Source organism: Pelophylax lessonae (assembly GCF_965119305.1).
Source record: "Pelophylax lessonae genome assembly, chromosome: 2".
In the NCBI taxonomy this organism is placed as follows: Eukaryota; Metazoa; Chordata; class Amphibia; order Anura; family Ranidae; genus Pelophylax; species Pelophylax lessonae.
Genome location: NC_138769.1, coordinates 452,624,216 through 452,650,940, shown reverse-complemented (window position 1 = coordinate 452,650,940; position 26,725 = coordinate 452,624,216). Strand labels below are relative to the sequence as shown.

At 45.9% G+C, this 26,725-nt stretch overlaps 1 protein-coding gene across 2 annotated transcripts in view; it reads right to left on the bottom strand.

The window, feature by feature from the left end:
* LOC309545446 (lysozyme g-like) overlaps positions 1–26,725 on the bottom strand; it is a 326,231-nt gene that overhangs the window by 293,650 nt on the left and 5,856 nt on the right. For both annotated transcript variants that reach the window (XM_082244648.1, XM_082244649.1), the window contains exons 3-5: positions 25,148–25,246; positions 22,615–22,811; positions 10,831–10,969 (exon numbers count right to left, since the gene is read on the bottom strand). In XM_082244648.1, the coding sequence (XP_082100774.1) occupies positions 10,831–10,969; positions 22,615–22,811; positions 25,148–25,246 (435 nt within the window). The remainder of the gene's footprint in view (positions 1–10,830; positions 10,970–22,614; positions 22,812–25,147; positions 25,247–26,725) is intronic.

The window sequence follows — 26,725 nt, the reverse complement described above, 5'->3', positions numbered from 1 at the left end:
GCAAAAACGTCCCCAAGGAGGAGCAATAAGTTTGACAAATAATCACACACCATCTCAGAAGTTTAGACCTCTCTGGACCCTAGAACCGAGTCCATCCATGAGGACCATACCTTAGCAAATTTTTTCTTGGAACCCCTAGCCAGATATGTCAATTTATACATAGGAAGAGCATTGTTGACCAGTTCCACCCAGGCTGCTACCGTAGGTGGAGCGTCCTGTTTCCATCTCAGGGCGATCAGTTTCTTGGCATAGAAAAAAAGTATACACAACAGAGTCCTCTGGGACTGCCGAATACCCTCCTCCCCCAGACTGCCAAGTAGGCATCTGTCCGGTGCGAGAATATTCGGCAGTGCCAATTTATCCGCGATAAAGGTACATACCCCCTTCCAGAAGGACTGAATCAGCGGACATAACCAGACCATGTGAAAGAAGTCCCCTCTAACTTCCTGGCAGCGGAAACACAATGGGGAGGCAAGCCTTCCCATCGCAAAGAGACGACAGGGAGTATAGTAAATTCTATGTAAATAATTCAGTTGAATAACCCTGTCCCCCGCAGCTATCAATCCATGGAACTGGGCACTGAGCAGATCATCCCAGTCCGCCAGTTCCAATTGAGGTATATCAGCCTGCCACTTTGCCCGAAGGGACCCCATCCTCCCCTCACCCTGGTCAAGAGTCAACCCATAGAGTCGAGAGATGAGTTTAGTGTGGTCGGGATTCATCAATACCTTTTCCAACCGAGTCGGAGCCAGGTGGACCCCCCGAAGACCAAATTGGGCCGCCACTGCGTGTCGAAGTTGCTGATACAGAAACCAGCACGTCGAGGGAATCCCCAGCTCCGCCCTCAGGTCAGCAAAGGACTTAAAGGTCTGGTTCACAAACAATTGATGGGCATATTTTAAGTCAAATCCCGCCCACCTCCTAGAGGAATCCAACTTATGTAAATCTGGCAGTCCCGGGTTAAACCATATAGGAGCATTAGGGGATCTATTGAAGGAAGAACCCCCCGTTCTAGCGTTACAAATATGCACAATTTTGCAGGATAATCTAAGGATAGCGGCACCCTCCTTCGGGTAAGGACCATTCCTATATAGTGAATTAAGGAGTGCCTCATAGGAGCCCATCACCGCTGCCGACGTGGTAACTGCCGCGTTCGGCAGGTCCGGGAAGAACCACGCATGGACATGTGTCAATTGAGCAGCCAAGTAGTAAGCCTGCAGATCTGGAGCCACCAGACCCCCAGCGTGAGCAGGGAGTTTTAGCGTGCTGAACGAGATCCGCGCCGGCTTCATACCCCATAGAAAAGAAATCAGTATGGATTCAATGCTTGCAAAGAACCGTTTGGGAAGGTACACCGGCGCCTGCCAAAATAGATAGAGAAAGCGGGGCAGATAGATCATTTTAAATATATTGATTCTACCCATCAAGTTAAGTGGCAACTTGCTCCAGGTGACCAAAGTTTGTTTTAACCGTTGTATCAGTGGAGCAATATTGTTGTCAACGTACATGCCCACCGGTTGCTGAATGACCACACCCAGGTATCGAAATTTAGTCACTACCTGAAGGCTACGCGGAAGCACCAGGTCAGGTGCCCGACTTGGGTCAAGGGGAAACACCACCGACTTATCCCAGTTAACCTGGAATCCCGAGAACCGCCCGAAGGATTCTATCACCTCCAGGGCAGCATCTAGGGACTCCCGGGAGTCATCCAAATAAAGCAGCATATCATCGGCATATAGAGATGTTTTCTCTTCCAGCTCCCCCACCCTGCAACCACGTATCCTCTCATCACGCCTGAGTAAGTTGGCCAGTGGTTCCAGGGCCAGGGCAAACAGCAGGGGGGACAATGGGCACCCCTGCCTAGTACCACGGGACACTGGAAATTGTTCAGTAACCCTGTTGTTGACACGTAAGCGCGCCACTGGCGAGTCATAGAGTAATCGCACCCACCTGATAAACTTTGGACCAAATCCCATCCTGCCCAGCACTGCGAATAAATAGGGCCACTCCACCGAGTCAAATGCTTTATTAGCATCTAAGGATAATATCAGTCTGGTGTCCACTCCGGAGGGTGGAGCCTGCAGGTTGATAAAGAGACGACGCAGGTTTATCGCCGTAGAGCGGCCTGGAATGAATCCAGTTTGGTCAGAGTGAATAATCTTAGAGACAACGTTATTCACCCTACGGGACAAATACTTTGCCATAATTTTGACGTCAGCATTAATCAGGGATATAGGCCTATAAGATTCGCAGTACATCGGGTCCTTGCCTGGCTTGGGTATCAACACTATCAGGGCCTCCCGAAGGGAGGGTGGGAGCTTCCCAGTCTCAAAAGCTTCAGCATAAACCTTAGATAGTCGGGGGACTAGAGTCCCCGAGTAGGCTCTGTACCACTCAATCGGAAACCCGTCCATCCCCGGTGTCTTATTAGCCGCAAAAGAGGAAATCGCAGCCGCGATCTCCTCAGCAGTAATAGGGCCCTCAAGCGACACACTATCCTCCACCTCAAGTGTCTCCATCGGGATATCCCGTAGGTAGGAGTCCAGTTCCTCTTGAGAGTAGGTGGCTCTTGAGGAGTACAAGGACTTAAAAAAATCTAGAAAGGCTCCCACTATCTCCGTGCCCTCTGTGCACCGCCGATGCTGAGCATCATAAACACCGGCAATAGCCGTGACCGGGTGTTCAGAGCGAGAGAGATACGCCAGAATCTTACTATTTTTATCACCATATTCAAACACTCGCTGCTTTTGATAGAGTAATTTTTTCTGAGTCTTTTCTATTAAAATAAGATCCAACTGCCGAGCACTGTCCCGCCACACGGAATAGTTCTCTGAGGAGGGGTTTTTAACATATTCCAATTCAGCCTTAGTCGCCTCCGACTGGAGAGATTCCACCCTCCAGGCCCTATCCTCCCTGAGTTGTTTAATCACACCGGACACCGAGCCCCGCATGGTAGCCTTGAAGGCATCCCACACCATAGCACCAGAGGCCGTCTCCTGATTGACCAGCCAGAAATGAGCCATCTCCTTCTCAGTGATATTGAAAAAGATTTCCTCGTTGAGCCACTGAGGGCTCAACCTCCACAGTTTGTAACCAAGTGAGGAGGAGAGGCCAATTGTAATAAGCAAAGGAGAGTGGTCCGAGACGGCCCTGGGCAAGTAGGAGACGGAAATTAGTCTCGGGAGCAAGTCCGGGGAGACCAGACACATATCCAACCTGGAGAGAGTTTTATAAGAGGCCGAGTAACAGGAATATTCTCTAGCGGTCGGGTTCCTCCACCTCCAGCAGTCCACCAACTGGTACTGGTCGACTGAAGCCGCAAGAGAGGAAGAAGCCGACATATCCCCCGGATACCTATCCACCGCAGGGGACATCACTGCATTAAAATCACCCGCAATCAGCAAAGGCCCTTCGGCCACCTGTAACAATTGGGCCATTACCTTGTCCCAGAAGGCTAGTGTAAATGGGGGCGGAATATAAACAGATAAGAAAGTATACACCACATTCTCAATTTGCAATAAAACGATAACATATCGCCCATATATATCGGTAATAACCTGTTTCACCAAGCACTGAAGTGAGCGAGTCACCAGGATTGATACCCCCCTGGCGTGTGTGGAAAACATGGAGTGGAAGCCATGCGCCACAAACGCTCGCTTAAGGGCAAGAACCTTAGACCCAGTCAAATGTGTTTCCTGTAAGAATACAACCTGAGGGGCATATTTCTGTAAATAATTAAAAACCAGGGCCCTTTTTACTTTATCGTTAAGCCCCCTGACGTTCCAGGAGAGCACAGTTAACTTGTCCACAGCCATGGTAAGAGAAAAGAGGACAGTCCCATGCTGATGAGTTCCCCCAGAAACCGGGCAACAGGGGGCAGCGCATCAACCGTCGTAGGAAGCATCTGTATACAGGAGGTAAGGAGCGCAGGAAGCATCCGTGAAGGGTAGAAACCAGTCCCGAAGAAACAAAAAAACAAAAAGTCCCCAACCCCCCACCCTGCCCGTAGCCCCAACATGCCCGAGCCTGAACCCCAAACCAAACCAAGTCAGTGGAACTAGTGGAGAACCGAACCTAAGCAACGTTCCTAGAATGCCACCATACAGTCACACCACATAGAAGTTACCATCCGGGAAGGGGAATCAGGAGTACACCTCCCACAGGTGAAGAAGAGGAGATGGGCAATAATCCAAGGCACAAAAAGGTATCCCCAACCTTGTGACAGGCTCAGCATCCGGAAAGATATCAGGAGGAAGGATACCCCACTCAGCAATGCCCTCAGCCCCTGCCCAAGGAGTCCAGCCATTGATCAGCGTCCGCAGGATCCAGGAAGAATTGCGTCTTGCCTCCACACACCACACGTAATTTAGCAGGATACAACATACTGTAAGGTAGCTGCCGCTCCCTGAGACGTTTCTTGACATGCACAAATGCTGCTCTCTGTTTTTGCGTGCCCGCTGAGAAATCCGGAAAGATGGTAATGACAGCATTGTCAAAGCGGAGATCCGGTAATTCCCTGGCCTTCCTCAAAGCTGCATCTCTGTCCCTGTAGTGGAGGATCCTTGCCAGCAAGGGTCGAGGCCTAGCTCCCGGTGCAGGGGCCTTAAAGGGGACCCTATGAGCCCGCTCAATAGCAAATAGTGGGGAGAAGGAATCAGGGCCCAGCGCCTGTTTCAGCCAAGATTCCACAAAGGCCTCAGGATGTCTGCCTTCAGCTCCCTCCGGGAAGCCCAGGAATCGCAGATTATTGCGACGCAGGCGGTCCTCCATATCCCCTAACTTAGCCGCCTGGGCCTTCTTCTCCGCCTGTATGCTTCTAAGTGCTGCAGGGAGAGGGAATACATCATCCTCTACGGAGCTTATACGTTGTTCTGCAGTGGTGACCCTCTGCCTGAGCTTGTGGACATCATCTTTAAGGAGGGAGAAGTCCACCCTAAGAGCATCAATCTGGGATGTAAGGGAGGTCTGACACATTTTTATGGCATCCATGATCTGCGACAGGGTGGGTTCAGGTACCTGGGATATTCGTGGACCTGCAGGTTCTGTAGCGGTATGGGCACTCGGTGACAGTGCAGGCCATTCCGGACTGTCTCTCATCCAGGATGCGTGAGCAGCTGCAGCAGAGGCCCCGGCAGCGTGAGAGGATCGGGCGCCATCTTGGGCCTGCGCCGAGGGATCCGGATCGCGGTCCTCCGGGGACACCGGCCTGTCCCTGCCGTACTTCACCATATCCGTCGGGTGCAGGAGTGATCAGGGAGCCGAGGGAGGTAAGTAGCCAGCGAATTAGAGCCCGGATGGCAAAGGATTAGATGCAGGAGAATCGATCGGCAGCGGAGCTAGGAGAAAAAGCTCCTCACATCCCGGAAGTCAGCCCTGCTGGCGTCATTTTACAATGCGCCAGTAGGGAAGTGGTTAACACTGTACTTTTTTTTTTTAAACTAAATTTAGAACCTGAATATCTCTACATGTCACTCAGCAAGTGGAAACATTGCGTCTGGTTGATTAATCTGTTCCCATTACCAGACTAGCTCAAAAGCTGGAGATATATCTTTGAATTAGGGCCCATTCATACCAGGTGTGTTGGGACTGTGCTCAGCACAGTCCTAATGCAAGACAAGGCAAAAGCCTTGTTCCCTTTCATGCTAGTTCACACCACTGCATTGCAGTGCTGTTTACAGAAAAAAAAAAAAAAAAACACACAAATAAAATACCTGGCGTTTAGAGCTAACTGATCAGGAGACCCAAGGAAACTGATTGATGAGAATGATGAATAGTTAAAACATATGTATAGGGAATTGCCATGTATCTCATGTCAGGGGTGCAGCTGTCCCATGCTCAGACCCAAAAGAGAAACCCACCACAAACAACAAAAATGGGATGATTAGCGCTCCCCAAGGCAAAAAAGACAAAAGACAACTAGGCTGAGAAATAAAGGATAAAATATCTCAGTTTATTGGGATTTTTGACAAAGAGCTCCGGTCATTGGATGGTAAGGAGACATACACAAATCATCATGGGGATATGAGTTGTTGTGCAGTACCTGAAGTGGGAGCCAATGCTGCGAGGAGAGAATGTCACACCAATGCGAGATGGTAAGAAGGGCTGTACTTGCTGGAGATGGAAGTCAACCAGGGGGATACCTCACAGAGGGGGAGAGTCCACAGTGTCCGCAACGCAGGGAGATGGAATCACCGATTGGAGCTTGAGGTGGCCGGCCGCACAGTCAAAGCACGCCGGCGTCTCCTATCCTCGTGGGTCCTCAGCCACGCCTGGAGATGATGATGGCGGCCGTACCGGGGGAAAGACAGCCAAACACAATGGGAGGCAGCACTGTCCACAGCATTGCGGACACTGCGGACTCTCCCCCCTCTGTGAGGTATCCCCCCGGGGGACTTCCATCTCCAATCTCCAGCAGGTACAGCCCTTCTTACCATCTCGCATTGGTGTGACATTCTCTCCTCGCAGCATTGGCTCCCACTTCAAGTACTGCACAAAAACTCGAATCCCCATGATGATTTGTGTATGTCTTCTTACCATCCAATGACTGGAGCTCTTTGTCAAGAATCCTAATAAACTGAGATATTTTATCCTTTATTTCTCAGCCTAGTTGTCTTTTTGCCTTGGGGAGCGCTAATCATCCTATTTTTGTTGTTTATATTGCAGTGCTGTGCATTGAAAACATATCCCCTAACTTAGCCGCCTGGGCCTTCTTCTCCGCCTGTATGCTTCTAAGTGCTGCAGGGAGAGGGAATACATCATCCTCTACGGAGCTTATACGTTGTTCTGCAGTGGTGACCCTCTGCCTGAGCTTGTGGACATCATCTTTAAGGAGGGAGAAGTCCACCCTAAGAGCATCAATCTGGGATGTAAGGGAGGTCTGACACATTTTTATGGCATCCATGATCTGCGACAGGGTGGGTTCAGGTACCTGGGATATTCGTGGACCTGCAGGTTCTGTGGCGGTATGGGCACTCGGTGACAGTGCAGGCCATTCCGGACTGTCTCCCATCCAGGATGCGTGAGCAGCTGCAGCAGAGGCCCCGGCAGCGTGAGAGGATCGGGCGCCATCTTGGGCCTGCGCCGAGGGATCCGGATCGCGGTCCTCCGGGGACACCGGCCTGTCCCTGCCGTACTTCACCATATCCGTCGGGTGCAGGAGTGATCAGGGAGCCGAGGGAGGTAAGTAGCCAGCGAATTAGAGCCCGGATGGCAAAGGATTAGATGCAGGAGAATCGATCGGCAGCGGAGCTAGGAGAAAAAGCTCCTCACATCCCGGAAGTCAGCCCTGCTGGCGTCATTTTACAATGCGCCAGTAGGGAAGTGGTTAACACTGTACTTTTTTTTTTTAAACTAAATTTAGAACCTGAATATCTCTACATGTCACTCAGCAAGTGGAAACATTGCGTCTGGTTGATTAATCTGTTCCCATTACCAGACTAGCTCAAAAGCTGGAGATATATCTTTGAATTAGGGCCCATTCATACCAGGTGTGTTGGGACTGTGCTCAGCACAGTCCTAATGCAAGACAAGGCAAAAGCCTTGTTCCCTTTCATGCTAGTTCACACCACTGCATTGCAGTGCTGTTTACAGAAAAAAAAAAAAAAAACACACAAATAAAATACCTGGCGTTTAGAGCTAACTGATCAGGAGACCCAAGGAAACTGATTGATGAGAATGATGAATAGTTAAAACATATGTATAGGGAATTGCCATGTATCTCATGTCAGGGGTGCAGCTGTCCCATGCTCAGACCCAAAAGAGAAACCCACCACAAACAACAAAAATGGGATGATTAGCGCTCCCCAAGGCAAAAAAGACAAAAGACAACTAGGCTGAGAAATAAAGGATAAAATATCTCAGTTTATTGGGATTTCTGACAAAGAGCTCCGGTCATTGGATGGTAAGGAGACATACACAAATCATCATGGGGATATGAGTTGTTGTGCAGTACCTGAAGTGGGAGCCAATGCTGCGAGGAGAGAATGTCACACCAATGCGAGATGGTAAGAAGGGCTGTACTTGCTGGAGATGGAAGTCAACCAGGGGGATACCTCACAGAGGGGGAGAGTCCACAGTGTCCGCAACGCAGGGAGATGGAATCACCGATTGGAGCTTGAGGTGGCCGGCCGCACAGTCAAAGCACGCCGGCGTCTCCTATCCTCGTGGGTCCTCAGCCACGCCTGGAGATGATGATGGCGGCCGTACCGGGGGAAAGACAGCCAAACACAATGGGAGGCAGCACTGTCCACAGCATTGCGGACACTGCGGACTCTCCCCCCTCTGTGAGGTATCCCCCCGGGGGACTTCCATCTCCAATCTCCAGCAGGTACAGCCCTTCTTACCATCTCGCATTGGTGTGACATTCTCTCCTCGCAGCATTGGCTCCCACTTCAAGTACTGCACAAAAACTCGAATCCCCATGATGATTTGTGTATGTCTTCTTACCATCCAATGACTGGAGCTCTTTGTCAAGAATCCTAATAAACTGAGATATTTTATCCTTTATTTCTCAGCCTAGTTGTCTTTTTGCCTTGGGGAGCGCTAATCATCCTATTTTTGTTGTTTATATTGCAGTGCTGTGCATTGAAAACATTAGGACATGCAGTATTTTTTTTTCAGTGCAGTGAGGCAACACAATTCATCACATCACACTATGCTGGGTCCCAATAGGACTTAATGAAATATGACATTTCAATAAAGTGGGCCAAAAAAAAAAAAAGCAGAGCAATGTGCTTTTTACAGCACATCAGCAGCCGCATTCTAATAAGAAACAAGAAAGCTGCGCCTACGGAGTGTAGCATACAAAGTTTAAAAGGGGTTAAAAGAAATGATGCACTCACAAATGTAAATGATATGCCAGCATAGTGAATGTAATGGGCCATTTGCAGAGTATCTGGTAATGGATGGATGGATGCTGCTGAGATGAGTAGGCTGATGGCTGTCAGCGTCTATCAGTCGGCATATCGCCCGGGACCTGTGCAGAGGCGCAGGTGACGTCACATCCGGCAGCTGAGAAGGATACGTTTGGAGCATGCTCTGAAGGGGCCATCTTGGAGGAAATATAAATAGCCAGCTGGACGTATGGTGAGTGGGATGGGACAAATGTATAAGACAAATTGTAAAGAACAAGACAAGAGCTTACACAGAGACCAGAGGTGGAATATAATGACAGCAAAAAACAGAGTTAAAACATATAAATGAGGATATCGATGACTAATAAAAATGAACATATGATAATAGAAGATGGTTAAAGGATAATGCTAAAGTTATAAGTATTAGGATCAATGGATAAAAAATGGACTCAAAAGTGAAGATCAAGATGCAATGTATAGAGCTACGTGTGAGTAAAAAGGAATATATTAAAAATGATTAAAAATTAGAAATAAAAATACAAAGATATATACATAAAATATATCTTTTTTCTAATCTATAAATATAAACGAATATAAAAATTGAATAAAAAGTATATATGTGTATAAAAGGCTGTATGGTATATGAGATATGGTGAATTGAAAGATGTATATGTAAGTATCTGTAGATGTATGTGTTTATGTAGTGCAACAATGCCAAGATGGCCCCTTCAGAGCCTGATGAAGGAGCATGCATGCCCTGAACACATGAAATGGGATGTCACCCACGCCTCTGCACAGACCCGGGCACTGTAAAACAGCAATGCCGACTGATAGACGCTTACAGCCATCAGCCTACTGGTCTCAGCAGCATTCATCCCTTACCAGAGACTCTGCAGATGACCCATTACATTCACCATGCTGGCATACCATTTACCTTTGTGAGTGCATAATTTCTTTTAACCCCTATTAAACTTTGTATGCTACACTCAGTAGGAGCTGCTTTAGTTATGTAACAGTATCAGCCAAATGATCAGACCAGTGGTGATGTGCAATTTCTACTTCACTTAACAATGAAAATCAACTTAGATTACACAGGAGATCATGTGAACAGGGGTTTCCAGTACAAAACGATATTATGAACTGTAGGAAGCAGGGCTAGACAAATGAAAACAATTTTACTGCGGTTCTACTAATGGCCACTGGATGTCAGCAGAGTTCATTCAACAGACTGAGCTGAGGGGATTTCCTGCTGGTACAGACTTCACACTGGCACTGCTGATGCTGACTTCGGTCAGGAGGCTCTGGGGGCTTGTAGATAGGACCACCCCACTGCTTGGACAGCTTCTCCACATGGACTGTAACAGAGTCCTCTCCAGTGACTGGGGCTTGGACAGATGCTGCGTGCTCTTGTGCTCACTGCTGGTGGCCCGCACACCAGACTTAACAGGGGAGGACCCAGCACCTGGGGACAGCTCACTTGCCCAGTCACTGCTGTCCCATCAGGAAGGATCTCTCTGTGCACAGGAAGCTGGGAGGAGCTGGCATTTATACTCCCTGGGCGTGTCCAGGAGCTCAGGGGATGCTGGGAGCTCAGAGGATTATGGGGAGTTGAGTTAAAGGGACTTGCACCTGAATCTGGATAAAGGGGCACGCCACTACACTTTCTTGTTTCTTCTTACTATGTAGAGCCTCTCCTTGCTCCAGCCGGCAGCCACTGATTACAGGCTTGTTCACTTGGTCTACTACCATCGTTAATATTTGGAAACTATCCTGGATTCCTCCACTACCCACTTTAACCTCAACAGTCGTCCAATCATACATTGTATATATATTGCAGTTCTGTCCACACTAGCAGAGCGCCATAATATTGTTGTTGTTTAGCGGCATTCTAATGCAGCTGCTGGTGTGCACAGGCCTTTAACCAAGAGTTTGATACAAACAATTAATGCAACAGAGTTTTTGCTTTAATACAGGTTACCTTTCAGTATACTTTCTTTGGATCGTCCAGGAAATTTCTTCTCAATCTGTTTGTATGTTGAAATTAAAATATCTACTGCCTGAGCAATATGTGTTTCGCTATCCCAGGTTCCCTTAGGTGTGTGGTACCTTTTATCAACCTGCAAAAATAAATGAAAGTTATATAAGCAGATTGAATCAATGCCATCAAATATACAACATTGCTAATGCTGGGCGGGAAGGATCAGCTATCATGTGACGAGAGAGAGAGAGAGAGAGAGAGAGAGAGAGAGAGAGAGAGATGATCCTGAAACTGCATCTCTTTATACCTTGCAATGGGCAAAATTGCAAAGGCACACCAGGGAAAACCAAGGAAAACTGAGACTACATGCAAGACAGAGATGAACAAGAAGAAATAACAGGAGAATAAAGACAAAACTGCAAAAAAATCCAAGACCATCCAGTAGACGAGTATCCAGCATCAGAGAGTATCAAAGGCTGAGGATTCAAGCAAACAGTGACACAAGGTAGGACTACTACTAGAACACCAACAACAGACAGACAAATATAAAGAAAAATATACATATATTTTTAAACAAATTTCTGTACTTAAAATGGAACAGAACAAAGAAAATTCCCCCGAACACAGACTCCTTTACACAAGTCAAAGTCAGCAGGGAGTCTGGGGGGGGGAGTGGCTGCTGGCGCGGAAGATGGCTGCTTGCTAGGCTAGCTCTGCACGGCCACCCAGGACAATTGCAGCTACAAGGGCTTCCGCAGCTTCTCTGACCCTCGATATAGCTCCAAAAAAATCCAAGACCATCCAGTAGACGAGTATCCAGCATCAGAGAGTATCAAAGGCTGAGGATTCAAGCAAACAGTGACACAAGGTAGGACTACTACTAGAACACCAACAACAGACAGACAAATATAAAGAAAAATATACATATATTTTTAAACAAATTTCTGTACTTAAAATGGAACAGAACAAAGAAAATTCCCCCGAACACAGACTCCTTTACACAAGTCAAAGTCAGCAGGGAGTCTGGGGGGGGGGAGTGGCTGCCGGCACGGAAGATGGCTGCTTGCTAGGCTAGCTCTGCACGGCCACCCAGGACAATTGCAGCTACAAGGGCTTCCGCAGCTTCTCTGACCCTCGATATAGCTCCGTGACCCGCACAAACGCCGCCGCTATGACCCGAAGGAAGAAAGAGACCGGCCAGTCAGGCAAACTAACGGGTTTCTTCATCTCCCAAACTCCCGGGCTCCGCCAAAATGGCAGCGGGGATCCGAGCAGTGGGCAGCGCGGGAAGCAAGGACCCGCTCCACTGAACAAGCTCCTTCACCTCCCATCCACAACGGCGCATCATAGGCAACCCAGACAGTGGTCAATCATCGGGCTCGCCGTCTCCTCCTTCTCCGTCCTCTAGGAGTCCCACCAAACACAAGCAGTGGAGAGACTCACCTCCTCCCTTACAGCACGGACCAGGTATGGACATTACCTACCCCAAACTCGCACCTGCGGCCCTCAATCCTCCTCCTGCAGACCCCTTTTCTGCGTACCCCACTGGAGGGAACCCCATTTCAGAATCCTCTATGAAAGACATGCTGTTCACGCTGAGAGCATCTATGCAGGCTGACATGCAGCTCCAGACCAAACAAATTACTGCTGAGATTTCTTCCCTGGGCTCCAGAATAGAACCGGTGGAGCAATCTGTCTCCACTCATGCTGACTCCATCAATCTCATTATTGATAGAACAAATGCCCAAACTGAAGAAATTACCTGGCTAAAAAATAAAGTTGCTGACCTGGAGGACCAATCCAGGCGCAACAACATTAAGCTGAGAGGTGTCCTGGAATCGGTGTCCCCCACACAACTACTGCAGCATGTTACAACACTGTTCAAACTGCTAGTTCCCTCTATGCCAGACTCGGAGCTCCTGATTGATAGGATTCATCGGTTACCTAAACCTTCTTTTCTGGCGGGTGACGTTCCTAGGGACATCTTAATGAGGGTGCACTTTTTTCATGCAAAAGACCGTATTATGCTTGCCTCTAGACAACTCAACCAGCTCCCGGAACCGTATTGCAATGTACAGTTACTACCGGACTTGTCCAAACACACGCTACAGGCCAGGGGCAACCTTTCCACAGTTACCAAGGCCTTGCGTAACCATCACGTGCAGCACAAATGGCGCTATCCTGCTACCCTTCTGATCACACACAAGGGGACTACTGTGCCTATCAAGACACTGGAGGAAGGTCTCTCCGTACTTCGCAGATGGAACATTTTACCGGTTGAATAGGCTCCGTCTCCTCATTCTCCGCCTCTACATCCCATGGACAGTGAATGGCAAGTGGTGTCCCGCAAAAGGCCTTCCAGGCCGCAATTCGTCCATTCTAGCCCTACCAACGTTTGACGCAACACGTATTGTCCTAGGCCTCTGATAGTGAATCTATCTGGCCCCTCACCGCCCTTTTTGCGAATCGTTTCGCTCTCGGACTGCCAAGTCCTTTTTTTAATGTATTTTCTCCCCTTTACCCTTGACCCCCTTTTTCTTTTTCTCAGCATTTTTGGACAGTAAGGATGGCACACGCTCCATGGCATTGGATTTCTGTTTTGATCTATACCCACGAGTCTCCGCATCGCAGAACTATGTGATCCATTATGACCATTAAGCTGATTTCTATCAACGCCAACAGACTGAATCACCCCGCGAAAAGACGTTCCCTGTGGAAGGAGGCCGTTTCCCGTAAGGCCGATATACTGGCGGTACAGGAGACGCATTTCCAGGAAGGTAACCAACCTCGATGTACCCACAGGAACTTCCCTCTAATTCTATTTGCTTCCTGTACTGACAAGAAGCGGGGTGTAATGCTAGCATTCAGAGATTCTTTGGCGGTCACCCTCCACAAAACTATTCTGGATACTGAGGGTAGGTTTATAATTGCAACATGTGACATCAACGGACTGCCGCTTACTTTGTGCGTTATCTACGCTCCGGATTCGCACCAGCTTTGCTTTCTGAAGAGACTTCTTAAGCAAGTATATAATGTCAAATATGGTCATTTATTGCTTTGTGGCGACTTCAACGCTGTTGTCGACCCTGGGTTGGATTCTTCAGCATCCCCCCGGGACTGACAACAGTCACTGGGGGCCCTTCTCCATTGTGAACAGTTGTTTGATGTGTGGAGGTGTCAACATGCCATGGAGAGGGACTATTCCTTCTTTTCACCTAGACACTGGTCCTATTCCAGGATAGACATGTTTTTTGTAGATATGTATCTGTTGAACAAAGCGTCTTCCTCTGCGGTTACAGACATCACTTGGTCCGACCATGCGGTGGTAGAGCTAATCATAGAGGAATCCGCTAGATCTCCTACTGCGTACATCTGGCGTTGTGACTCACGCATGCTGCAGGACGAGGGGTGCCGTACCCGACTGATTAGGGAAATACAGGACTTCCTTCAAATCAATGAGCCGTCGGTCTCCGAACCGTGGGTGCTGTGGGGTGCACTTAAAGCCTTCGTTAGAGGGGTGTGCATCCAGCAGCAGTCACGGCTTCGGAGGCGGCGGCAGGACAAGGTTACCTCACTGACAAACGACATTCACAGACTAGAAACTACTAACAAATTATGCCCTAATGACATTGACTCACTTGCCCTAATTAAGCTGTGACAAGAACTCTGCCTCATACTTTTAGAACAATCCGATAAACATCTCAAATACCTCAGACAACAGCACTATTTTCAGGCAAATAAAGCGGGGAAATTCATGGCGAATCAAGTAAGACGTAAACAGGCAAAATCCAGGATCTCCCACCTGATCCATCCCTCTACTAAAACAAAAATCACACATCCACAGGATATTGCAGACGAGTTCGCAAATTTCTATAGTGCCCCAATACAATCTCCAAAATGACCCGACCGAACATCAACCCACAGCGGCAGATATTGACCGCTTTCTCAATGCGGTCTCCCTACCATCTCTCACTGAAGCCCAACTGCAATCGTTGAACTCGCAATATCAATAGCTGAAGTTCATTCTAGTATATCTACTTTACCCAAGGGTAAATCGCCTGGGCCGGGTGGCTTTTCTAATGAATTTTACCAACTTACGTCCCACACCACAAGCCCCACTCTGACAGCATTATTCAATAAAGCCATGGAAGTCTCCTCGCTACCGCCCGATATATTGGGTACTCATATCGTCACTTTACCCAAGCCAGGCAAGGACCCCACTACCCCCGCGAACTTTCGCCCCATTTCGCTTCTGAACTTAGATGCCAAAATTTACGCACGTATTCTGGCCAGGCGTCTCCAAACTATATTGCCTTCACTCATACACAGGGACCAAATGGGGTTCACATCTGGCAGGCAAACGTCAGATGCTACTAGGAGGATATTGGGGATCATGCATCTAGCTCACACATCTAAGACCCCATCTGTGCTTCTCACCCTGGATGCCGAAAAAGCATTTGATAGGGTCCATTGGGGGTATATGCAAGCTACTCTGCTAAAATTCGGGTTTCAGGGCCCTATACTCTCTGCAATTACAGCACTGTACTCTATTAAAGCCACAAATTAAAGATCAGGCCAAGGTCTATATGGATCTAAAATTTCCAGTCAAAAATCATGAGGAACAGATACCAAGAGATACATTGTCCAGAGACATGCCTCACCCACTGTACTCAGAGATTGCTTATCTCAACTGGAGAAAGACTATATACAATTCAAAGAACAGCTTCAAAGACAGTTACGTGACAAAAATGTAAATGACCAGCTAAGAGAAGAGTTGAACACTCTAAAATCTCAACACGAATTTATCCTAGAAGAAATTCGATCTACAACAATAAAACACTCCACTGAGGGAAGAGATAATGACACTAAAATCACAAATGAAGATCAACAACCAGGAAAGAGAATCAAAGGCTATGGTCTGTACAGACAAAGTTTCCATCAGCAAACAGACTAGTGAAACTCATCAACTTCCAAAAATTGACATTACAAAGCCCAACAATAGCCAAGACAACTCTAATAATCTGGAAACCACAAACAAACTATCATCAAATCACAAGAACAGGCAACAAACTCCTTAAATAGTTTTAATAATGGACTCCAACGGGAAATACCTTAACACCAAAACGGCTCTTTCCAGGAACAGGCAACAGGAGTCATCAACGACCCATAATTCACTAACCCCAAACATATCATCATACACACAGGCACAAACAACATCCAGGAACAGCAGGAAGTTATTGTGGACAAATTATTACAACTAACAGACTGCACAGCAAAAATGTCCACAGTCCAAAGTAATTCTGTCCTCCCTTCTTCCAAGGAGGGATATCCCAAACAACATAACCCAGCAAATCAACACAGAGCTGGCAGACAACACCAGGTCAAAACCTTCCATTCACCTGGCACAACATCATTTTATAATGCCCCAACACCTCTATGACAACAAATATCTGAACAAACAAGGGGTCAGTCTCCTGTGAGTCTGCTGGCGAGATAATTCAAAGACATTGTTCTTGGGAGATCTCACTACCCTGAACCTGGCACAAAACATTCTCAGACAGACACAATTGCAAGACCCCAAACCCCACCACTAACCCAATACAACACACTAAAGGGAAAAACAGGGCCACAAAGATGGCAAGAATGGAAGAAACCACCCGCCCCACGATGGACACCAAGACGACTAAAACGCAGAGAAATGGAGGAGGAGATAAGATCCCTCCTCAGCACAATATACTGATGTAACTGAGCTCAAAAAGCACAAAAGACAGAGACAACCACCCATAATCCAGTTTGTCCCTGGAAATTTACCCATTGCAAGGTATATAACTACAAAATGTCATCTTTAGTAATTAGTAGCTGGAACATTCAGGGTCTGAATGCTTCAGCCTTCGGATCCAAAGTAAATGATCCAGACTTCATACAAAGACTACGTGAGACAGACATACAAATCTACCTGGAAACATGGACTCGGGCACAGGACAAACCAATAATACCCATTGGCTATAGGGAATTCTCTGTCCCCGCACAAAAGGATAAAAACATCAAACAGGGTCGGTGCTCAGTAGGAATACTAGTCTGGTATAAGGAGGAGCTACATGACAACATCAATGCAATCAAAAAAGGAGAGAGACAAATCTGGATTAGAATATGTAGCTCCATCCTTGCCTCTCAGTCGAATATCTACCTGTATCTACCTGAGCATACATTGCCCCACCAGAGTCCCCATATTTCAGACCAGATATTTTTGAGGTCCTACAAGGTGAGGTAATCCACTTCCAATCCCTGGAAAAAGTGCTCATCTTTGGAGACCTCAATGCTAGAACAGGAAGGGAAAAGGACTATACAAGTTCTGATGGCAACACGTACATACTGGGCCCTGCAAATTACGGTCATGAGTTAATACAGATACAAAGAAACAGCTATGACAGTACAATCAACAAAAATGGAAGAAAATTGCTGAATCTGTGCCGCAGTCTGGGGCTCTACATCCTCAACGACCGTACCAAGGGAGACTCTCTGGGAAGATACACATTAAACTCCCGTGTAGGCAGCAACGTGGTAGACTATACCATCACAGATATGGACCCTGTCCTCATCAATGCATTTACAGTCACCCCACAAACACACCTGTCAGACTACAAACAACTAATGCTATATATTAAATTGTCAAATAAACCATCTCCAAAATTCCACCAGGCTTCTCTCAGCAACCTGCCACCATCATTTAAATGGTCAAAACAGTCCGACTCAAAATACAGAGAGGTAAGCCCACGAGGTGTGAACAAGGCAGCAAAGGACTTCCATAAAATACTATACACCATAGCAGAAACAGCCCAGCTGAAAAAAGCCAACTGCAAGAAAACATTCATCAAACAATCCAATAAATGGTTCCACGAAGAATGCAAAGAATTAAGGAACACCTTACGAACAGCCTCCAATAACAAACATAGAGACCCCGACAATACAGACTGAAGGATAGCCCATGGCATTCTTCAGAAAAAATACAAACAAATCCTTAAAGAGAAAAAGCAAAACTTCATCTGCAACAACCTGCAACAGCTAGAAGAGGCACTTCAGGAAAATTCTTTCTGGGAAATATGGAAGAATATTGGCTCAGCAACAAGGAAAAACAACCTCCACATTCAAAATGGCGACATCTACATTTACTTTAAGAACCTCTACAAAGATATCCCAGAAAAGGGGTTAACTGCAGAACAAAAAGACCTCATCAAAAGACTACACGATATGGAGGAAAAAAAATCAAGGACTTCCAAAACCCCCTGGATGTACCAATTACACTACAAGAAATAACGGAAAAAATCCAACACCTGCACACTAAAAAAGCCAGTGGGATGGATGGAATCCTGCCTGAAATTATTAAACATGGCTCCCCAGATGTACATGCTACAATATGTAAAGTGTTCAACCTGGTCCTAAATGCTGGTCACTACAATAAAATATGGAACCAAGGCCTCATAACACCCATCCATAAGAGTGGAGACCAGTATGATCCAGCCAACTACAGAGGGATATGTGTCAGCAGCACATTAGGGAAACTATTCAACAGTATCCTCAACAACCGGATCCTCACCTTCCTGAGTCTCATCAAGACCCATGTCCACAATACAAGACATGGGAAGATATTCGCCTGTTTTGTGGACTTTAAGAAGGCCTTTGATTCAGTGTGGCACCCAGGCTTATTCCTCAAAGTATTGGAGAGTGGAATAGGAGGGAAAACATATGATGGCATCAAGAGTTCATATACCAAGAACAGCTGCAGCGTAAAGGTGAATGGAAAAAGAACAGAGCACTTCCGGCAGCCCAGAGGAGTCAGACAGGGCTGCAGCCTAAGTCCAACCTTCTTCAACATCTACATCAATGAACTGGCTGCAGCTCTAGAATCCTCCCAAACACCTGGACTGACTCTGCATGACACCGAGGTGAAGTTCCTGCTGTATGCAGATGACCTCCTACTTCTGTCACCAACAGAGAAAGGCCTACAAGACAACCTGGAAGTGCTGGAGAAATACAGTGCCACATGGGCACTACTTATCAACTCAAAGAAAACAAAAATCATGGTCTTCCAAAGAAAGAACACAAAGAGCCCTTCATTTACATTAAACAACCGCACTCTTGATGAAACTAACAGCTACACTTAACACGGCCTAGAAATTAACCAATCAGGAAGTTTCAAGCCAGCCATAGAGGCACTAAAAGACAAGGCACGCAGAGCCTTCTATGCCATCAGAAAACAAATGTATCACCTAAAACCCCCAGTGAGAGTCTGGCTTAGAATCTTTGATAGCGTCATCACCCCAATCCTTCTTTATGGCAGTGAGATTTGGGGTCCTGTCACCGACCTAGACCGATCCAAATGGGACTCAAGCCCAACAGAAATATTCCATCTAGAATTCTGCAAGCACCTCCTCCAAGTCCACCGGAGCACCTCCAACAGTGCCTGCCAGTCTGAGCTGGGCAGATTTCCCTTACTTCTTGCAATACAGACGAGGGTGCTATCATTCTGGGATCATATACAAAAAAGCAGTGTACTCGTACCACCATAAAGTCCTACTGACCAATAAGAATCAGCCCAAGCTTGGCGGTCTGCAACAACTCATCAGCGCCTTGTCTATCCCAAACTCCCAACAATTTGGCCTGACAAAATCACAAAAAAAAAAACATAACAAATTATTCAGAAGAAAAATATGTTGGAGAATGGAGAAATTAAATAACAAACTCCAAGAAACTAACTGTTTACCAGTCACTGCAGAGAGACCACAAACTGGCCCCATACCTGGAGGTACTACAAGAGCTCAAAGACAGACCCTGAGCCTGTACAGACTGAGCGCCCACAGTCTGGAAATGGAATTAGGACGGCACAGACAGACCTACAAGCCCAGGGAGAGCAGATTGTGCCAGCAATGTGAATAGGGGGTCCTGGAGGACGAGGACCACTTCTTGCTACAGTGCCCCAAGTACTCATCATTGAGGGACACTCAATTCCAAAGATTCTCCGCTTTCATCCTGGACTTCATTTCTATAGAAGGTAAGAGGAAACTCCAAATCCTACTGGGAGAAGAGGAGCCATTGGTAAAAATAGAGACTTTAGTCTCTTGAAAGAAAACCCATGACCCACTGATACTTACCTTTGGCTTCCGCTCCCCATTCATGTGACAGTGTTTGGTCCTGTCCATTGGCTCCTCAGGCCAGAGCCCTGCATCCTAGGAGGAGGTCAAATGCTTCTCCTTACTCAGAAACACTTGGTATTTGCCAAGGGCAAAGCAATGGAGTGCCAGGAAATAAGTAAGTCGTGGAGGGTTGTTCTTTCAAGAGACACGATCACTTTGCCCTGAATGGACTAAGTGTTGAAAAGCAAATCCCCATTTACTCATCTTCACATTATTGGATAAATTAGATAAATATCCACACAAATTATTGTGTGATGCTGAGTGTTTGAACTAGTGAACCCTGCAGCACTGCATACATAATTTGCTGTTGCAAAGCAGTTGCAGCGCAGGCCTATGCACTTAAATTGATTAGGTTTGGAAATTGTACTGCTTGCTAAACACAACAGGCTTTATAATACTCTGTGCACCAATCCTGTGATGCGTACGAACATGGCCCCTGGCCATGTTAACTTGCTGATGGCAGTTGGGGGCTTAACTGCCTGTCTGGCTGCACATTCACATGAGGCCTTGGTAAATCAGCCGCATCTCTTTAAGTCATATTCATAGACATTTTTTCTATGTTTGTGGGGCTGCATCTATATTTGTGTATGTGTTTAACCACTTCCTGCAAACTGATGTACCTGTACGTCGGCTTGCAGAAGTGGTTGTACCGGTATGATGCCTTCAGCCGCAGGCAGCAACTCAGTACAGTTTTTTAGAGCCGGCGGTGGGCTTTCAGAAGATAACAGCCGATGTGGCTCAGGCAGCTGCCCGGCCATTATCCCAGCGAGTAGGAGGGAACGTTTCCCCTCCAGTGGCTCTGCCCGGGTCTCCTGTCCATGGGGAGACCTGAGCAACCAGCTGGCACGTCCGCCGGCTGATTGGAGTCCCGATTGAAGCCGGATTCGGCTTCGATCGGGTCTCCGATCATGTAACCCAGAAGAGACCCAACAACGTCACTTCCGATTTACTTGGCTGCCAATGGCGCCGTTTTAAAAAAAAAAAAAAGTCAGTATTCAAAAATGCAGATTTCTGCATTTTGAATACTTTGAAGTGTAGTGGAGGGGTCTTTTAGACCCCCCGATCCCTCCATAAAGAGTACCTGTCACTGCCTATTACTGTCACAAGGCATGTGTACATTGCTTACAGCAATAAAAGTGATCAGATAAAAAAAAAAAAAAAGAAGAACAGTGCTAAAAATAAAACAAATTAAATAAAATAAATAGGAAAAACATTTTTTTTTAAAGCCCCCCCCCGTGAGCTCACGCAGGAAAGAAAACACATACGTAATTTGCGCCCGCAAATGAATATGTTTATATCACACATGTGCATTATCGCCAGAGCGAGAGCAATAATTCTAGAAAAAGACCTCCTCTGTAACTCTAAATTGGTAAGCATTAAACATTTTTAAAGCATCGCCTAAGTACCGTAGTTTGTTGCCATTCCACGAGTGTGCACAATTTTAAACCATAACATGTTAGGTATCTATTTACTCAGTGCGACATCATCTTTCACAATATACAAAAAATTGGCATAACTTTACTATTTAGTTTTTTTTTTTTTTATGCAGTGAAATGTATTTATTTATTTTTTTAAAAAAGGTGTTTAAAAGACTGCTGCGTGAATACTGCGAGACAAAAAAATATTGCAGTGACCACCATTTTATTCTCCAGAGTCTTTACTAAAAAAATCTATATAATGTTTGGGGGTTCTAAGTAATTTTCTAGCAAAAAATACTGATTTTAACTTGTAAACATGTGTCAGAAATAGGCTTGGTCCTTAAGTGGTTAAAATATCACTTGTAATGCATGGTTATTTTTGATCTCCTGCTGACTGTGTACTCACAACCATAATATTGTGTATACAGAGTATTAGACCCCGTTCACACTGGGGTGACCTGTCAGGCAACCTGGTCGCCTGACAGGTCGCCGTAGGTCGCCTGCCATAGAGAAGCTGTGGACCCGTTCTAATAGGAGCGACACAAGTCGCTCCGACTTAGAAAAGGGGTCCGGAGCTTCTTTAGGGCGACCTGGAGCGACCTGCTTTGACTTCAATGTTATGAAGTCCGTGCCGGCCGCTCCGAGGTCGCGGTGCGAGCTGCGCGCCGCGACCTGTGAGGTCGCCCCGGCAAGTCGGATCGCCCCAGTGTGAACGGGGTCTTATTCAGTATATAGTGTAAACAGAGGATTACCTTTACATTAGAAATCTATTACTCATCCCTCCTGGCTCCTTCTGTGCCACCAATCTCTACTATAGTAAAGATAAAGTGCCGCATTGAGAATTTCAAAATCTGACATTTCTGGGGGTGTCAACTTTCTGGTCCCCTGCAGTTTCAGTCTGTCAACCCCTGGGCCCATGCTGTGCCCTGTTGTAACACGGGGGTTGCTGGAGGAACCACAGCGTTATTATCTCCAACTGACACAGACAGATGTCTCCTTCCCTACCAGAACTTAGAAACCATAATATTACATCTTATTACTTGCTTATTAAATAATCCCATGTACACATACAAAATGTAATTTTACATATAAAAATAGCATACAGTGAGCATAATGAATAAAGATGTCAGTACCACTTCATTTGGTCCATAAAAAAAAAAAAAAGTTCCTAGTACCTGCATTAGTCCAAAGCCATTGTTATGGTCACCCCAACCATTTTTCAGAATGCTTCCTCCACGTGATTCCCGGGACATAATACCAGCAATTATAGATGGATCAATATTTTTTTGTTTCGCCACTGAGAGAATTTTACTCTTGTATTTGTTTATGCGTCCCAAGTCATTTTCAGCCAGCCTTTTTGAAGCCTCTACTCCTTCATAACAATGACAAGATGAAAATATGTCAGCAGTGCTCTTTTTATTGTTATTACAAAGTAAAATGTTGGTGCCTAAGGAACCAATCTTAGCCAATGGGCGCACCATCATCCAGTTTTTTTGAGGTTAGACCTCTTCCTTTTTGTTTTTTTCTCAATCACTTTCGTATACCAAGATAATCCATAATTGAGATTAGACCTCTTCCTTTTTTTATTGGTATTGAAAATACAACAAAAACCTAATAAAGCAGAAATAATCAGCACCAGCTCATTTGAGCACTTTTTTTTTTTAGCAATGGTAACTGTGTATATTAATTTACAGGACACAAGTGTAGAAAATGTTTGCTATAATTACATCATAGGAATAGTGTCAAAATCTATATGACTAACATTTCATATTCATAAGCCATTATTACGGGCAAAGTGCACCTCAGCCAAAACTTTTTTTTTCCACTTTTTGACAAAGCGAAGAAGAGTTAGTAGCTCTGCCAGAAATGTATTGCTTGCTGGGTCACCAAGAGGGAGTAACTGCCCTGTAGCTGTCTTGTCTATCCTAGCAAGACAACCTCTATTCCAAGTGTTATGCTATTGCTTACCCCTTTAACCCATTTGTTACTTAAAGCTAAACACCAGAAAGTTGAAAGTCATCCCTTGCAGTGGAACTTGTTAAAGTAGATTTATTAACTTGCTCCTCCATGCTGCTAGACCAGTTTCTGCAGTGTCTTCTCCCCTGCACTCCAGTAGTCTAATGTCCTGATATCATCAATACCAATGCAGGGTCTATTGCCTTGCACTGGAAGTGATAGCGCAGAGGACAATCCACCCCTAGATTAAATAAGCATTTGATCATTTTCACATTTCCCAGAGTTGGGCATAAGGCCCTGGTCACATCTGGCAATTTTGGAATCGCAGGGAGAATCGCTGTGATTCTGATTCCAAATCGCACTGCAATACTGGCAAAACGCACCACGAGTGTTTGAGTGCCATTTATTTAATGGCACCCCAAACACGGTGTGGTTTTGCTGTGATTGTTGCAGGATAAATGGCACGACAATCGTGGGAAACAGCAGCGTGTGAAGCTTGTTGCCAAAAAAATTAAGCACAAGCTTCTTCTTTTGGGCAACAAGTATTGCGCAATGCAAGTTTGCCGCAAATGTCCCGCAACAATTATGGCAAAGCAGTGCCATGTTTAAGATGCCATTAAAAATAAATACCACCTAAACACGCATGATGCATTTTGCCACTATTGCAGGGCAATTTGGAATTGTGGGCAGAATCGTGGCAATTCTTCCCGTGATCCCACATCGCAAGATGAGAAGGGGGCTTCATTTCACAGAATATATTTACTGTACTAGATAAAGGAGAAAATTAGTTGTGAAACAACAGCCAAGAAATAGACAGCTGAGGTGTGCAGGCCTAGAAACTCACCCCAATAATTCCTGAAGACCATAAGGAACTGTTAGCTGATTAAAAGGAAATGTTCTGAGAGAATACGCCATTGCTGATCTGTTTCTGAAGATGCCGTCCTTAGCTTCAATACTTTGTAAGTCATCAGTAAATGTATCAGCATAAAGACAGAAAATTATAATTTTCAAAAGAAGAGTTCAGCAATAGTAGCCTACATATTATCTCAATACAGGTCTCTTTTAGCTCCACTAACAATTTATGTTGTCTTGTCTTTTTCCATTTGTTTTGTTAATTGCAAATCTGCCAGTTTATAGAACCCTCAGTGCTGTCACCAACAGCTTTCATTTTTTTGCAAATATAAATTTTATTAAGAACAACCGGAAGCAGGTACATCAAAATATAGACATGGGAAACACGTCATAGGTAAGCAAAATACAGCAACAGTCCATACAGCTCAGTGCATCAGTTTCCCTGAAATTCAAGAAGTCGTATCAAGAAATACAGATCCCCTACTGGGGTGGAGAGGTAAGTTAAGACTTCTTTTGAGTGCTATGCAGGGTACCCCCAACAGCTTTAATTTATTCAATTAGGGTCCTATTTATTTGGAATGACATTATTGCAGTCGTACCACTTAAAATAACCAAAAAATAAAAACTTTAGCAAATTTATAAAGCACAGCGGCGTGCATTATGAATTTGTACTTTGAGACATATGTCCCGCTCATTTTTAAAGAATAGGAAAGAAATAAATCACTAGAAAATATTATGTAGAAGACACCCCCAAGGACTCCCCAGCCTGCATTTTATCAAGGTTTTGTAAAATGTAGCACACAGCATGGAGAAAACACTGCAGTGTCGTGTAGAAATAGCAAACTGCTCTACATTTAATTAGCCCCCTTAGTCACTACATTTAAATTAGTAACAACTTACCACAAACTTTCAATTTGTCTTGCTTGGCTGTTGCACAAGAAGCACCATTCGTGGGAACACCATTGATGTCCCCATAGATTCCAGATGTGTATACAGTGGCTAGAAAAGAAAGCATGAACAATCAGATCCCCAGTGAGAGATTATGCTACCCAAAAGTTCTTAAAGTCAGTGTTAATTTTGCAGCAAATTTCAATTTAGTTTTAGGTATAGTCTTGACTAAAATGCCATTTTAATTTTAGTTGTATTTTAGTCTTTTGACTGAAATGCGATTTTTAGTTTTAGTCTCATTTTAGTCATCTGAATTGTTTTAGTTTTAGTCATATTTTAGTCAAATAAAATCTCCAGTACATTTTAGTCGACTAAAATCTCATACATTTTAGTCAACTACAAATCGAATAGGTTTAGGTTAATTGTAATGCATTATTTAAACATTTCGCTAGCATTTCCAGATGAATTGTATACTCCTTGAGCAGTGGCGGCTGGTGAAGTTTTAAGATGGGGGGGCGCAAGACCCCGCCCTTCCATTTTGATCCCTCCCATTTCTCAGACGCCCCACCCCTTATAAACTTCACCCCTTTTGTCCCCTGTATTTTGCTTGCGTGAACAAATTCTCCCAATATATCACATATTAAGGGGTCCATCAGTACTAGTATATCCCATAATAGGGAGCAGGGGCCCTATTATGGGATATACTGTGAGAGACACCCTATTATGGGATACACTGACTGAGAGTGGCACAAACCCCACAGTACAGGCTCCCTAGCACAAACCCCACAGTACAGACCCCCTAACACAAACCCCCACAGTACAGGCCCCCTAGCACTAATCCCACAGTACAGGCCCCCTAGCATAAACCCCACAGTACAGGCCCCCTAGCACTAATCCCACAGTACAGGCCCCCTAGCACTAATCCCACAGTACAGGCCCCCTAGCACTAATCCCACAGTACAGACCCCGCTAGCACAAACCTCACAGTACAGACCCCCCTGGCACAAACCCCACAGTACAGGCCCCCTAGCATAAACCCCACAGTACAGGCCCCCTAGCATAAACCCCACAGTACAGGCCCCCTAGCACTAATCCCACAGTACAGACCCCCTAGCACAAACCCCACAGTACAGACCCCCTAGCACAAACCCCACAGTACAGGCCCCCTAGCATAAACCCTACAGTACAGGCCCCCTAGCACTAATCCCACAGTACAGACCCCCTAGCACAAACCCCACAGTACAGACCCCCTAGCACAAACCCCAAAGTACAGGCCCCCTAGCACAAACCCCACAGTACAGGCCCCCTAGCACAAACCCCACAGTACAGGCCCCCTAGCACAAACCCCACAGTACAAACCCCCTAGCATAAACCCTACAGTACAGACCCCCTAGCATAAACCCTACAGTATAGACCCCCTAGCACAAACCCCACAGTACAGACCCCCTAGCACAAACCCCACAGTACAGACCCCCTAGCACAAACCCCACAGTACAGACCCCCTTTCAATGTAGTGACCAGTATAAATGCCCCCTTTCAATGCAGTGACCAGTATATATGCCCCCAATGCAGTGACACTAACCAGTATAC